The sequence below is a fragment of the Protopterus annectens genome, chromosome 5.part1, assembly GCF_019279795.1.
Source record: "Protopterus annectens isolate FY-2018-M chromosome 5.part1, PAN1.0, whole genome shotgun sequence".
NCBI lineage: Eukaryota > Metazoa > Chordata > Ceratodontiformes > Protopteridae > Protopterus > Protopterus annectens.
Window position 1 is genome coordinate 397,335,041 of NC_056736.1, and position 16,321 is coordinate 397,351,361.

At 41.7% G+C, this 16,321-nt stretch overlaps 1 protein-coding gene across 1 annotated transcript in view; it reads left to right on the forward strand.

Annotated features, from left to right (window-relative positions):
- Window positions 1-16,321, forward strand: part of BEND2 (BEN domain containing 2) — a 1,535,652-nt gene that overhangs the window by 359,715 nt on the left and 1,159,616 nt on the right. Inside the window, exon 6 of the mRNA XM_044073057.1 lies at window positions 14,035-14,109. Within this exon, the coding sequence (XP_043928992.1) occupies window positions 14,035-14,109 (75 nt within the window). The remainder of the gene's footprint in view (window positions 1-14,034; window positions 14,110-16,321) is intronic.

Below are 16,321 nucleotides of genomic sequence, written 5' to 3' on the forward strand. Positions count from 1 at the left end.
TCTACCCATACCACCACTTGTGATTCAAGGAGTTAACCATAGCTGTCAACTGTCCAAAGTTTCACAGATTATCTGGAATGTTTGGCTGATGGCTCATACTTTTGGTCTGTTTTTCTCTTAAAATTTGTGGTTTTCTTGCAAATCGGCGAGAGCTGAATTCACTAAATAATTATAGCCATTTAAGTTTCAGTCTTCCTATCATTCAGGAAATGCATGGTAACACCAAAACATTTTATTCTAGCAACTTTCTAAGGTTATACAAGCAATGTTTAAAATGTGTCCCACTCCCTGGTTTTAGTCCTTTGTCCCCCCACAATAAATTTTGGCTTTTCCCAGATTTCTTGTGCTGCAAAGGTCTTCAGGGCAAGGGAAGTTTAGTGCTGCGTATGCCAAGTCTGTTTACATTGTTTGTAGTACAACAGGTAGTGTACTTGCTTTGGATGCAAAAGGCTATGTGTTCTACTCCCAATAATATGTAAATAGATTGCTGATACTGTGCTGTCTTATACTTTTAAAGAGGGTGGATTCTGCAGTCCTGAGAATGTCCTCCTCTGGCAGAGTGGGTGGGGTTACACAATTATGAATGCACATTTTATGTTAATCAGCACACAGATCTGTACCTATTTTTCATGGGCCTTTGTCCAGATTTTTGATGTTTCCAGGTTGAGAGGGATTGGCACTTACTTGTTTGTCCCCACAGTGAAAGAAACTTTATCCAGGTGTGAGAAGGATGGAAAGACGATGTCTGCAGTGGGCATATGTCTTACGATCCCTCAGAGATTGTTTTCAAGGAATCAGTGAGGTGGTCAAAAGATGTGGTTCAGGAATTCCCTGGGTCCTTTCCAGGACATACATGGAGGAACTTCCCCCAGAGGCAGAGGGGGGAACTCTAATGTTCAACATCACCCCCACAGCAGAGGAAGCCCTCAAAAACCAGGGGTCCAGAGATTCTTTCTTGGACAGACCCTACCAGCACTCCTGAAAGCAGGCTCAGTTGACCACTTCTGGAGGCAGTAGTGGGGGTTGATTATCTCTGCACCAGAGAGCCTGGCTAGATATAACAAAAGATACTTTGGTGCAGAGGATTATTTCCAGAGACTGTATAATACTTTTTTACCTCCCATCTGTAGTCTCAAGGAAAATCCCTGCTATTCCACCCAGTCAAAGGGAAGAAGCAGCAATTCAAATACAAAAGCTGCTAGAAAAAAAAAGGAGTAATCCAAGTGGTCTCACAAGACCAGAGAGAATCCGGAACTTACTCAAGGTTCTTTTTAGTGACAAAGAAAACAGGGGACTGGAGACCAATTTTGGATCTCAGTAACCTGAACAAGTCAGCTCGACTACCAAGTTTCGGATGTTTACGGTTCAGTCCATTTTTCCTTTTCTGGGCAAGGGCAACTGGATGTGCTCGATAGACCTTCAGGATGCATGCTTTCACATAAAGATGAACAGATGATCCTGAAGGTACTTACGTTTCACAGTAATAGCAGCTCACTCTTCCTGACCAGGCATCAGTTGATAAGGGCAAAAAATCAGGTTCTCTAGACATTCTCATCTGGGAATAAACATAAACTGTGACAAGTCTCAACTGGAGCCAACTCAAAATTTGGAATTCATAGGAGCAGTTTTTAACAAAAAGTCAGTGGTAGCTTCACTGCCTCCATCCAGAGTACAAACTATATGATCACATAAAATAATCTGCAGTACCAAGATTTCAGCCCATTTGGTGCTTCAAACTCTAGGATCAATGTCAGCGGCAGTAACACTAGTATCTTTAGCCAGATTTTATATGGGAATACTCCAAAGGATGTTAGCAACTAAATGGCCAAACTTTACCAATCCATGTCAATCCAAATACAGATCACTCAGACATGCAAGAGGGAGATCTCAGGTGGTGTATTCAATCAAATCATGTTCTACAAGGCTGTCTGTTCATCCCCCTCAGCCCAAGGCCATATTGAGCATGGATGCTTTCCATTTCGGGTGGAGGGGGGGCATTTTCTGGGGAAAACAGTCCAAGGGTCCCCCGAAGAGGACAACTTGCATATCAGTGTCCTAGAGATGAGGCAGTTATTTTAGCATTGCGGACTTTCCAGGATGCTCTGCCATCTGGGACAATTGCAGTTCAGATGGACAGTATGTCAGTAGTTTGGTACACCAATAAACAAGGAGAGACCAGATCTTACCCCTTGTGTCGAGAAGCACTCAGAGTGTGACAATGGGTGATCTCATCCAGTCGCTTTTTCATAACAATGCACATTCCAGGGAAGTCCAGTGTGATAGCAGACTAACTGAGCAGGTGCATTCCTCTACCTCACAAGTGGTCTCTCAACAAGAATGTGACAGAAATGATATTTTGTCGATGGGGCCAGCCTTGTTGCCATCTTTTTGCTTTTCCCCTAAGTAACAAATGCAACAGCTTTTTTGTCCTAATCCCCCATGGGGGGAATCACTGAGGGATGCTCTACATTACGATTGGCCCTCCAATCTACTTTATGCCTACCCACCAATCCCATTAATTCCAAAATTTCTGCAGAAAGCTATCAGGTTGAAGAGCATAGCCATCCTCATTGCACCTTACCGGCCTTAACAGATTTGTTTTCCCTTCCTTTGGCTTCACTTACTTCACCAACCTTGGATTCTGGATCTGACTTCAGACCTCCTGTCTCACCCAGCAGGCATGATCCATCCTGACATATCAAACCTCAGGCTGATGGCCTGGTTTCTCCAATTCCATTAATAGCCAGACAACTGACACTGTCTTCCCCTGTCCGACGTATACTTTCATCCTCCCATAATCTTTCAACATGAAAACTCTATTCAAGTAAATTGTTTACTGGGCACACCAAAATTATGTTGAACCTTTTTCAGCTTTGATGCATAACATACGTGAGCTTTTATCCCTACTTTTTAAAGAAGGGGCTAGTTCTTCAACCATTAAAGTTCAGTTAGCAGCGATATCAAATGTTCACATTTGTAGGTGCTTCAGTAGCCTCTCATAAGTTTTGCAGAGCTTTCTTGTGAGGCACTGTTCTTTAAAGACCTCTGTTTAAGGGCCCTACTTCCCCATGGAACCTCTGGTACTGCATGCACTAATACATTCCCCCTTTGAACCAGCAGCTAATTGTGTTCTTACATATCTTACTTGGAAAACTGTTTTTCTAGTAGTCGTTACCTCTGCTAGACGAATTTCAGAGATTCATGCATTGTCTTCAAAGACTCCATATTTGATCTTTCACAAGGATAGAGTGATGTTACAAACAAATGCCTCCTTCCTTCCCAAGGTGGAATCAGAATCTAATATTAATAATCCATTAATTTGCTGGTATTAATTCCTAATTTTGCTAACAAGGTCAAATATATGTTATGTTTATTAGATGTTCACAGGCAATTATGTTTTTACCTGCATAGAAAAAAAGACATCAGAAAAACAGATCAATTGTTTGTTTCCGTTGCAGAATTGAAATTGAGAAAACATTTTTGCCAAAGTAACTTGTCAGATGGCTAGCTGATTGCATTTCATTTATTTATAACAAATTGGGTATTACCTTACCACAACTGGTACAAGCTCATTCAACTAGATCCATGGTGACTTCTTCAGTTTTCCTAGCTAGAGCATCCATGGATGACATATGTGCAGCAGCTTGGGCTACTCCCCAGGCTTTTATTACTTATTACAAATTGAATCTCATCTTCAGGGGTATAGCGTAATTTTGTTCAACTATGCTCAGGAATATCCTTCCTTAGAGTCCGCCTGAGATTATAAGTAGCTGGGGACTATGTCCCATCATTATAGGATAGAATGAAAATTGACAAGATCAGATAAAGAAGTTAGTACTTATCATAATGTTCCATCTGTGTTGCCCATTTTCATTCTTCCTCTACTTCCCGCCCACCAATCCCCATCCTTTTTTATTTACAAACTTCTGGACGAATAGTCTGTTAGAGGAACATCATTATCCTTTATACTGAGCTGCAGGTATGGTTTTCTCCAATATTGAGCACATGCAATTTTGCATATCCTATATTTATGCATGTTAAACATTTCTTTCTGGTAAAAATAATCAGCAGACAAGATCTGGGGTAGCTTAGGTTGGTGCATTATGGGTATGGGAGGAGCTCGAGAATTTTTTGGTTGCCATGAGCTTTAGTAACAGCCGAGTTGGACCCGAGCCCATAAGTTGAGGAAGAATGAAAATGGACAACACAGATGAAAGGTTTAAGTACATAACTTTTTTATATCAAACCAAGAATAACCCTTGCAGTATTTTGGAATAACCATAATTTACAAAAATTACGCTTGTCTCCTGCTCAATAAGTAGCATTGTTGTGCACCTTTACAAACTTTTGTCCAAATTAATTTTTTTTCTGCTTCAGGAAAACAAAGGCAGAAAAAAACAAAAACAAATGATCTATTCTTTGATGGCAAATTTTCATGAAACAAAAAAGAGAGTAACAGCAAAACAGTACCTAAGGGTTGTGGATTACATGTCCTTTTGTGTTTTCCTAGTTCATTATGAATGACTACATTTGTCAGGGCCTATAACTGTCTCTCAGGAAGATGTGAAGAAAATTCACTGGAGACCGATGCCACCACCACCCTAGTGAGAGAAAAGGAGTTTTGCTGGTGGGCGGTTTCATGCTTTAACATTTCTAAGTGGATGCCATCTCTTCCTCCCACAGTATTTCAGCAGTTTATAAAATATTATGCCAGGGAGCTCATTTTAAGAAACTTTATTTTCAGGGCAACTGAATTCACCAAGAAAGGTCTATACATCAGTCTTAAGAAAATGAAAGTAGTTGCATTTGAAATCAGCACAGGTGGTAGTAAACTAATATTGTATATAAAAAAAAGCAGCACCAAGACCATTCCAGCTCTACAAGTGGACTCCAGGTGTGGAATCGGGATATTCAGTGCTCTTTCCTACTCTTAGTATTTCATCTCTCATGATTACAGAACCATTTAGCAGACAGACAAATTTGATTCACAAGTCGAAACTAGACCCATAGATCAGCAGTGGGTTATGCCAGATTATACAGCGACCCCCGATTAATATTCAAAAATGTGCATGCTGATTGGTCAGCGTGCACGTTGTAAATCCGAGTTATAGTAATGGAAAAAAGGTCCGGTCGCCCAGACTTTTTCCATTACTATAACTCTTACAGCAACACTGTCTCGCTATGTTAAACCCATTTAACATAGTGAAACAGTTTGTAAAAAGCAACAGAGATCTTGCTTTCTCCATTGCTTTTTTCAAAACTGTCTCACTTTGTTAAATGGGTTTAACATAGCGAGACAGCTTTAAAATAAGCAACGGAAATTCTCTGTTGCTTTTTTTAAAGCTGTCTCACTATGTTAAACCCATTAAACATAGCAAAACAGTTTGTAAAAAGCAATGGAGATCTTGCTTTCACCGATGTTCATCGTGCATACAGCTGCAGTCATAACAGATGGGTTATCCTGCCGTCAGGCAGGTTCTCGTCGGCCGAATTCCAAAGTCTAGGTCCGGTGTCGGTTGTCGTCGCCTCTTCCCTGACGTCAGTGCGGCAGGGGTATAAAAGAGCCAGCCGACGCCAACTTCTCCAGTCTTTCTTGCCACGCGGTGCCCAAAGCAGAAGCAGTTTGCAAGTGCCGGTCGGCCATGAAAATATTTCAGCCAAAGTCTTCTTGAAAGCTAAGTACCCCATTGGGGAAACTTTTCTTGCCTCACTCCGATGTCAGACAAAGTTAATAATTGCATTTCATGTGGGAAGCAAATACCGCATAAGGATTTCCACTCTTTCTGTATTCCTTGCTTAGGCCCAGACCACGACGTCTTGGCCTGCCGTTTTTGTGCTAGATTCAACAAACGCACTATTAAGCATCGGGCGTAGTTCGCCCTTCACTATTTTGGTAAAAAATTTAATTATATTATGTCATCGGATACTCCGACTCCAGTTTTGAGTAAAAGACGCAAAGATAAGGACCGACATACGAGGTCCGCGACTTCTACTGACACCACGCTAAGGCCGACTACCGGTTCTCTGGTTCTCAGTGAGGCGCCTACGCAACCCCTGAGTACCGATGACACTTCATTACCGGTGTCTTCAGTACCCGAGGTCGCAGGCTCCTCGGTTCCCATTCCAACTACAGATACCGACGCCACTCTTGGCGGGGAAACTCAGAGTTTAGACAGGCCTGCCATTTCTCAAGGTGTCTTCAGGCCTTCCTCCTTCTCTATTAAAGCTTTCACAAAATCTAAAGCAGCCATGAAAACTAAAAAACAGGGACCTCAGACCCCCTCTCAAGGCCCCATGCCTAAAAAACAGATGCTCAAAATGGCTGAGGATTTGATTACTCTTATCAGGGGTTCTCAACCCCCCTCGGACAAAAGGCCCAGATTAGAGGAAGACTACCCTTCCTCAGATCAAGCCTCTATTACCTCTGAACATTCTGAGGACCAGGACTATACCTATTCTCCTTTTGAAGGAAACCCTGCATACTTTGAGGGAACACTTTCACTGGGAAGGCCAAGATTACTCAGATTCCAAGAAAAGGCTCAGGGATTTTCTCTTGCTCCCCCAGCATAGGCCCCTGGCTTTCCCTCCTGTTTTAGATATATTAGATGATGTGTACACAGAAGCCAGCCTCAACCCAGATTCTTTACCTCCAGCTTCTGTTAAACCAGACAGGTATTACCGGGTTCCTGATTCACACCAGTTCCTATACAAAAACCATACTGCTGACCCAGAAACTATTTCATAGGGTCCCAAGGGAATTAAGGCCTCTACTGCTAAAAACCCATTACCTTCAGAGAGAGATTCCAGAGCTTTAGAAAGATGGGGAAAAAGGTGTATACCTCGGCCACTTTAACCATGAGGGTATTAAACTGTCAGTTTCATATGTTAAAGTACCAACAGTTTTTGTTATCTCAGTTGAAAAGCAAAATGACACAACCAGAACAACCAGATTTAAAAGAGTTCAGGATTTGTTGCATGGTGCAGAGCAAGTGGGTAAACATACCTTGCAGTGTGGTTTTGATGCTTTAGAGGCCTCATGTAGAGCTGCTGTTACAGGGTCTGTTATACATAGACATGCTTGGCTGAAAGAGCAAGCCTTACCAGATCATGCAAAGCTAAATTACTAGATGCACCTCTTCAAAAAGATGTATTGTTTGGTGTTAAAGCTGAGGAGGTACTAAAGAAAATGGAGGAAAAAGCGAGATCAATGCAAACAGTGAAAGATTTCCTGCAGGTACAACCTCCACGTTTCAGCAGAAACTGGCCTTCAAAAAATTGGTCCTTTTCAGCCACGGACAGACCTCAAAGAGGCAGATACAGACGCCCGAGAGGTAGAGGGCAACCTCAAGGATCATTCAGAGCCAGACAATGGCAAGCACCAACCCCAAGAGGTGGAGAAGATAGATCACAGTCATTCAGAAAGCAGACACAATGACTTCCCCCTTTACCTGCCAAGCAAAGCTTTAATGGCAGCACCTTTGGGCGGAAAACTGGCATTATTCTCAAAAAATTGGCATATTGTCACAAAAGACAAATGGATTCTGGACATTATAGACAGAGGCTACAGATTCCACTTTCACACCCTTCCAAAAATGAGAGGCATGCTAAACCTGCCACAAAATCAAAGGGCAGAGGCACAAAAACAAATTTCAGCTCTCATGGACATGAAAGCTATTCAAGAGGGACCTGCAGAAGAACAAGGTCAAGGGTTTTATTCCAGACTATTCCTGGTACCAAGGAAAGACAAAGTTTGGAGACCTATTTTAGACCTATCCATCCTAAACACATATTTACAGGTACCAAAATTCAAGATGCTCACATTACAGCAGCTTCTTCCCATGCTGGGCAAGGAGTCTTGGCTGGTAACATTGGACCTCAAGGAGGCATACCTGCATGTCCCTATCAGACAAGATTGCAGAAGATACCTCAGATTTCTTGCAGGTTCAACCCATTATCAATTCTCTGCATTGCCCTTTGGCTTATCTACTGCGCTCAGAGTGTTTACGAAATGCCTGGCATCAGTAATTGCCTTCTGCAGACATCAAGGAATACAAATATACCCATATCTGGATGACTGCCTGATCCAAGCGGGCAGCAAGGACATACTTCTGAAACAACTGGCGTTTATAATAAAACTGTTGAACTTTCTGGGATACACAGTCAACAAAAAGAAATCAAAACTAATACCCTCTCAAAAAATAATTTTCCTGGGTGCCAGCTTGAATACAACCACCCAGATGGCCTACCTCACGCCAGACAAACAAGGGCAACTATCTCAATACTTCAGCAAAATGGCAACCTTCACCAGGCTGACTGCAAAGAAAGTCCTGCAGGCTCTGGGATTCATGGCATCTTGCATCCTTCTGATCCCATGTGCAAAGCTGCATATGAGGAAACTTCAATGGTACCTAAAAAACTTATCATCTCAACACAGCCAAAGTTTGGAAACAATTATACCACTCATTCCATGTCTTCAAAAGGAATTTCTGTGGTGGACTCAAGCATGCCAAAGAAACATAGGTCTCCCTTTCTGCGTACCTCAAGCAACTCAAATCATCACAACAGACGCCTCGGACTACGCCTGGGGGCACACATGACAGATCAGTGCATTCAGGGAAAATGGTCCCAAAAAGAGAAGCACCTACACATCAACCAAAAGGAAATGCTAGCAGTGCAAAATGCTATTATGGCCTTCAAAGACCTACTGCATCCAGGCCAGCTATTGATAAGGACAGAACGCCACAGTGATGTGGTACATAAACAAACAGGAGGGAACTCATTCATACCCCCCGTGCAGTCTAGCCATGACCCTATGGAACACAGCTCTGGAATTGCAAATCCAACTTCAGGCACAATTCCTGCCAGGGAAGGAAAACACACTGGCAGACAGCCTAAACAGAAATATGACAGATCCACACGAATGGAAGTTGCATCCTCAAGTTTTCGCAAAGATAACTCAGGCATGGGGACAGCCAGACATAGATCTCTTTGCTACCCACAGAAATTACCAATTGAAAAAATTTTGTTCAAGGACCTATCATCCACAGGCTTGGAAAGTGGATGCACTTTCTTTCAATTGGACAACGTTGACAGTCTATGCTTTCCGCCTCTTCCTCTGCTGCCCAAAGTTCTATTAAAAGCCAGGGCAGAGAGGCCGAAAATGATTCTCATTGCTCCAGATTGGCCAAGACAACACTGGTATCCGCTCCTGAAGAGCCTGACACATTCCTCACCATGGATCCTACCTCTAGTGCCTCTTCTGTTGTCCCAGCACAACTTCAGAACTCTTCACAGCCAGCTCAAAACCCTAAATCTAGCTGCATGGAGAATCCCTTGATTTCCCAACAGACCCCCCTCTCCGAGGAGGTGCAGGATGTCATCTTGGAGGCCAGAAGACCTTCTACTAGAAAAGCCTACTCCACCAAATTTAAACGATTTTGTGCCTGGAATCATAAAAAGGGTCCAGAATCCTTGGGTAATAAATTTACCTCAAATTTTACAGTACCTATCTGAGATGTTAAACAGTGGACTTTCCTTCTCCTCCATCAAAATCCACGCTTCAGCCATTTCTGCACAATACAACACAGATCCTCCTTTATTCTCTCATCCTCTTTTAAGACAGTTCCTCAGAGGGGCAAAGAATATAAAACCCCCAAGGAAACCACCAGTCCCTGCTTGGGACCTCAACTTCATATTGGAAAAGCTGACCCTTCCTCCATTTGAGCCAGCTGCTTCAACAGAACTACAATACTTGTCATGGAAAACAGCCTTCCTTCTGGCTATCACCTCAGCACGCAGGGTTTCGGAACTACAGGCCCTCATGGCTGTGCAACCTTTCATCATTTTCCATCAGGACAGAGTTTCCTTACGAACCAACCCTACCTGTATGCCAAAGGTAGTATCCAGTGTAGCCTTGAATCAGACTATCCACTTACCTACCTTTTACCCTAACTCACAAAACAAAGGGGAAAGACTACTGCATTCCTTGGACATTCACAGACAACTTCATTATTATTTGGACAGGACAAAGCCATTCAGGAAATCCGAGCAACTCTTTGTGTCCTATGCTACAGGTGCTCAAGGAAAGGCTATCTCCAAACAGACAATCTCAAAATGGATAGCCCACTGCATACGCTTTTGTTACTCATTTCATGGAAAAGCTGTGCCTTCAAGCATCAGATCCCACTCCACAAGGGCCACAGCTACCTCTGCAGCTTTCCTCAGGGGGGTTCCTACCAAGGACATTTTGGAAGCAGCCACTTAGAGTTCAGTGCACAATTTCTCCAAACACTATCACCTTCCACTTTACTCTAAATCTAGAGCGGGATTTGCCACAGCTGTCTTGCAGGGCATCCTTGCTCCTCCTAGTTCCACTTAGTGCCTGCCACCCCTACTTAGCTTTGGGATTCTTCCCATCTGTTATGACTGCAGCTGTATGCACGATGAACATAGTACAGTTTTGTACCTACCATAAATGTAGATGTTCGAGTGCTCATACAGCTGCAGTCCTGGTTTCCCCCCCTCCATCCCCTCTTAGGACAGGCCTTATGACAAACACCTTCTCATACAACCTATTTGGGTTTTCTTTTATGGTGTATTTGCTTGCAACTACTGTTTTTTGATTATTCTATATTGCATGATTACATAAGTCTATGTTTTGCCTTCCTTCTGGGGGCGCCTGACATCTGGGGCAAGAAAAACTGAAGAAGATGGCGTCTGCTGGCTCTTTTATACCCCTGCCGCACTGACGTCAGGGAAGAGGCGGCGACAGCCGACGCCGGACCTACACTTTGGAATCCGGCCAACCGAGGACCCGCCTGACGGCAGGATAACCCATCTGTTATGACTGCAGCTGTATGAGCACTCGAACATCTACATTTATGGTAGGTACAAAACTGTACTTTGCTTTTGCCCACAGCTCTGATGTACTGCGTAGGCATACACATGCGCAGTACATCAGAACTGCCGCAGAATACCAGACAGCTGTGGAAAGGCAGCAAGGAGGCATTATACAATGCCATTATTTAAGAAAAGTAATTATTTTTTTTCTTAAGTAATGTCATTGTATAATAGCAATAACCCACTTCTGGGTGTGGGTAATGCTGGATTTACCCATGGTTGGCTTTGTTTGGCCACTCTGGCTTCGCCCTCGTGACCAAACCAGACCAACCGTGGGTAAATCCAGCATTACCCATACCCCGGCGTGGGTTATTGCTATAATAGACCTCTTTTGTACACATCAGAATTGTTATATTCTGACATTTTGCTTCCTTATGCATCATGACATGGTATGGAAGTTGGGTGCCTTTTCATTCATATGGACTCAAGATCTGGTGTATGCCTTTTTTACATTCCTTTTGATTCAGAAAGCCTTTCTCAGTGTAAAAAAAGTAAATGCAGTTATCATATTTTGCATTTTGGCCAAGGCAACAATTGTTTTCTCCTTTCATGCAGTTAACCAGTTTTCCTCCATGATCTGTACGTCTAAACAAGTTCTTGCTCTCAGCAGAAGGCATGGTGCTTCACCTCATTCATTAGACACTGAATCTTTCAGTGTGGAAGATATAGTTTTATTTATTTATTTATCTATTTATCAATGCCCCCCTTTATTTACAAATGTTAAACATCTTAAATGAAACTAAAAGACCTACAGCAAGAAAACTGTATCTTCAGAAAGGAAAAGCATTAATTTCTAGACCACTTGAATTGTCCTACATCCCTCCTTAGAACTGTTTTTGTACATTATATTAGTTTACTTATCTCTGAGTCTCTGTTAGCTGTGTGACACAGAAGAAAAAAGGCCTGAGAGCAACCCAGATGATTTGGAATCAGTTAGTGACCAGAACATTCGGGAAGCTGGTGGGGGAGATGGAGATCAGTAGCTGATACTACCTCATCAAGATTATCCATCTTAGGGGAGAGATGGAGTATCTGCCCTCTACAGAAGACTGATACCTTGATGAGGCTAAGTGTCCCAGCAAGTTTAGAGTGAAAACCTGGTGGTGCCAAAAGGAGCAATGCATTGTGGGACTTCCTGTTGAACATACTGCTGCAGAGGAGGGATGTAGAGGAATGCAGAACACAGAAACCTGGATGTTGATCTTCCATGACTGGCACTCACCCATGGGGAAAGAGTGGGTCATTTGATATATGTATATATATATATATATATATGTGTGTGTGTGTGTATATATATATATATATATATATATATATATATATATATATATGTGTGTGTGTATATGGTATATGATATATATATATATATATATACATATTATATATATATATATATATATATATATATATATATGTGTGTGTGTGTGTGTATGTATATAAAACTCTGAGAATCCAGCCTAGCATTTTCAACTAACAAAGTATCAAAGGACATGCTTCTGAAATTTTTAATATGCTTCAGTTTTTCCTCAGGTTGCAGCAACCCCTCCTGCTTTCCAGAGATTATTTTTATTTATTTATTTGTAGGTGTGTTGTACTTAAATTCACAAAGGTAGGCATCTGAGGTTGGCATAATGGTTAAGGTGCTTACCTTGCAGACACAAGGTGAAGCATTTGATTCTCACATGGGGTAACTGGCTAGGCTTAAAATGGCCCACAAGGGCAATTAGCCTAGTACTAATCTATGAATCTGTATACAATTTGTTTGAACTCTGAACTTTGTGTTGGAAAAATTAACTTTACCTCCATCTGAACCAGCTGATTTAGTGGATGTTAAATATCTGTTTTAGAATGACCTTTTTTCTGGTTTAAGTAACCTGAGGCAGCATTATTGTGGAATTACATGCACTAATATACAGACCACCTCATACAATACAACATATGAAAGAATGCCACTAAAGACTAATCCCTCCCTCACACCCAAAGTCACCTTTTTTGTTTATCATAGTCATGTGATGTAGCTCCCATTCTTATATTCAGACCATCTGAAAGAAGGAGAGCATCTACTTCACATCGATTGTCCACAAACAACTAAGATATCACACCAGAAGAAAAAGCATGTTTTTTTGGAACAGAGAATATTTTTGATTCCTTCAAAAAATGAAGTAAATAAGAGGGGAAGGCCTGATTGTTTCCATGCAGACTTGATAGAGATGACTGGCACATTATGTTGTATTTTGTAATGACAAATGTAACAAACCTCTGGCAAGGTTCAGTTACAGCAGACTCTCCTATACCTGCAGCTACTTCAGCATCATATTTCTGAAATGCTTTTGGATACGATATTTTAAAAACTACAGCATGGACTACTGCCCATCAGTTTACTAAATACTGTAGGTTACAAGTTCAATATAGAGACAGGACAACTTTTGGCATAACTGTACTACACGGGCTCTGGTAATGGTCCACCTTCCAGGTTGCCAAAGTACTGTCTGGGAGTCTTCCCAAATGTAAGGATTTACTGTTACAATGACCCCCCCCCCAAAGAATGTAGCTGTATATGATGCTTACTGTAGTAGTCAAACATGAAGGAGGGATCTCAGTAGCAGCAACACTTCCTTCCCTCTTTCCTCATGCATGGAATTTTAGTTCTCAACTCTTATACAGTTAGTGTTTTTGAAATATACAAAAACCTAGTGTAGTGTTTGTGTTACTTGCTCAGTTTGTTTGAGTCCTGGAAATTTGTCTACTGCAATCACACTTTCCATGCAGGTCTTTTAGAACCATAGAACCAAAGAGAGAGTATGCCAGTGCTGAGTTTATGTGGTACCGTCACCCCACCTTTTCTCATGTCTTGTCATGCGCAAGACCATCATTAACCTTTGCTGGAAGAGAAACAGCCTTGGAAGACTGAACGGGCCAAGGGAAATCAGAAGGTGGTAACCCCTAATGTAATTATTTTTTGTTAGTATGATCTCTCATGGTAGACCTACTGTTATGTTAAGTATGGTGCTCAACTCTACTCACAATTATATTTTATGTTTAGATTTTAGTATATCATTAGGTCAAGTTATTTAGATAGTTATCTCTTGATTTTGGTTTGTAATATATACATTGCTCTTCCCTTTTTTGTGACAGGCCAGCATTGCTTCTGAAGGATCATACAGTGGTGATCAGCAAAGGACACTTACAGATATACTGAACTATTGCCAGGTACTAGTTCTTACTGCATTTGACATTTTACTCATTTGCCCTTAAATCAGATTTCTTTTCAGTTACTTGGAATTAGTTAACAGTGTAAAAAGATAGCAATGTTCTTTCAGGTATAGATACTGCATTAGCATTGTATTTGGAGGGACTGCTGTAAAGACTATACCCAGCAGCAGACAGGATCAGTAGGGATGTTCCTTTGTTTGTATACCCAGCAAGTGACATTTCTTACTGTAATAAAATTTGTAGGACCATTTATGCCTTCAACCAAGGCAGCTCACTTCTTTTTAATATGTTGTGAAAAATCAAAACTTAGAGCCAAGTTCAAAAAGGCTGCCTCGGGGGTAACCTTTTTATATTCAGAGACAACCCCAGCATGGTGCTTTTGCACAAAGACATGCAGCATCATGTTGGGCTGTCTCCGTAGCTATGATACATGCTAATGAGGCATTTCAGGGGTGAGACATATGCTGTTTAGCGATGTGCTCTCTCTCCTCCTGGAACTGCCTCTAAGAAGACTTTTGTATAACAGTTGTCCATGTAGATTAGCATGGCTGCTCGTTCTACATCCTGGTCGTGAACATAGCCAAAGGCCATTTTCATCTATACCAGTCGATATAGGTGCTGGGGAGATTAATGGTATGGTGGGGCTAGGAGATGTGTGCATGAGTGTATGCAAGGAGCTGAGTGTGTGTGTGTGGTGGGGGGGGGGGGGGTTGGGCTGGCTGTCATACCTCCACACTCCCCTAGACTAATGAAATGTAAATAGAACAGGGATTGAGGAGTAGGGGGAATGCTAGACACCAGGATCAGGGATAGTCAATGTGGCATAACTTAAATGTACATATTTACATAAAGGAACCACTAGACACCAGGGAAAAAGTAGTGCACTTTTAAAGGCACTAAATAGACCTCAAACCCTGTACCCTCCCACCTTCCACAGAAGATAGTAGTCCTCTGAGCCACAACTAGACACCAGAAATTGATCTTTAAAATGTAAACATGTAAAGAAAAATGCATAGTAGGAAAAGGGGCTATGAGCCATGCACCCTTGACATAAGAAACCTCTGCTTTAGACTACTGCAGTTGTGCAACAGAAGTTTTTTTTCCTTTATATTCAGACTCTTGGGCTTTATGCATTTCCTGCAACATGTAGTGGCATTTGAGGTTGAGGGACAGGAAACATTAGTCATATCTCTCCACTTCCTAAACAGCGTTTGCCCTAGCACGCATTTACAAAAGGATATGAAGCGTGAAACTCAAATGTTTGGCATTAAGGACTGGTTGTAATCATCTTGTAAAGTACCCAGTCAGGGGAGAAAGAGACATCATGAGTGTTCTAACAACAGGAACAGATATGAGGCATATGTGGTATGTGTGTACATGCATGTGTGTTGCACTGTGTGCTTGCTTGTGCAGGAGAGTGGTCATGGTGGAGGGGTGCCTGGGCTTACACAAAGTGGCTGCCACATTACTTGCCATGGGAACTGCTGATCTGCACTTTTATTTTTTTTTTTTATTTTGTTTAGCTGTTTAACATTTGTGTACCAGGATAGTCCGACTGATCAAAAGCCTATTTTCAGCAGAGGCCCAGGGAGAAAAGCTCCAGAGGCAATTATCAAATTACATGGGGTAAATAAGTTACATACATCACAGTAGTTACTTTGAGTTACATTGACTAGAATATGGCATAAATTATACATGTTGTTAAATAAAGTCAGATAGGACACACACAACATTTCATACAGCGAAGGCGTATTGAAATGGACATAAGATAAGTGAGTGACATAATTTCCTAAATGTATAAGAAGCAAACAGAGTAAATACTGATGTAGTGAGATAAATAAGAGACTTGAGTAGAATAGGAAAGGAAGGAGAGTGGTGAGAAGAGCAGAGGAAGGAGTAGAATAATACGAGAGAGGAAGAGAAGTGAGTGAATGTTAAGGTAGATGGGTGAGAGTACAGGGGGAGTTAATATGTACTAGTAAAAGGGTATTAAGGGAAGAGACGTTAAATGGTTTAATTAATAGTGAAAAAGAGAGGGGGCTGGGAGGTAAAGTAATAAGTAAGTTAAGATACGTATGGTGGACATAGAGTGGTAGAAGAAGTAGGTGAATTAGGTGCTAGACAAGGGAATACGTTTTAGCCAGGACTAGTATATGGGCAGAGCCACTTGTTTCAGAGAAAGGCCCTGAGTAGCTTTATAAAGTGAGTT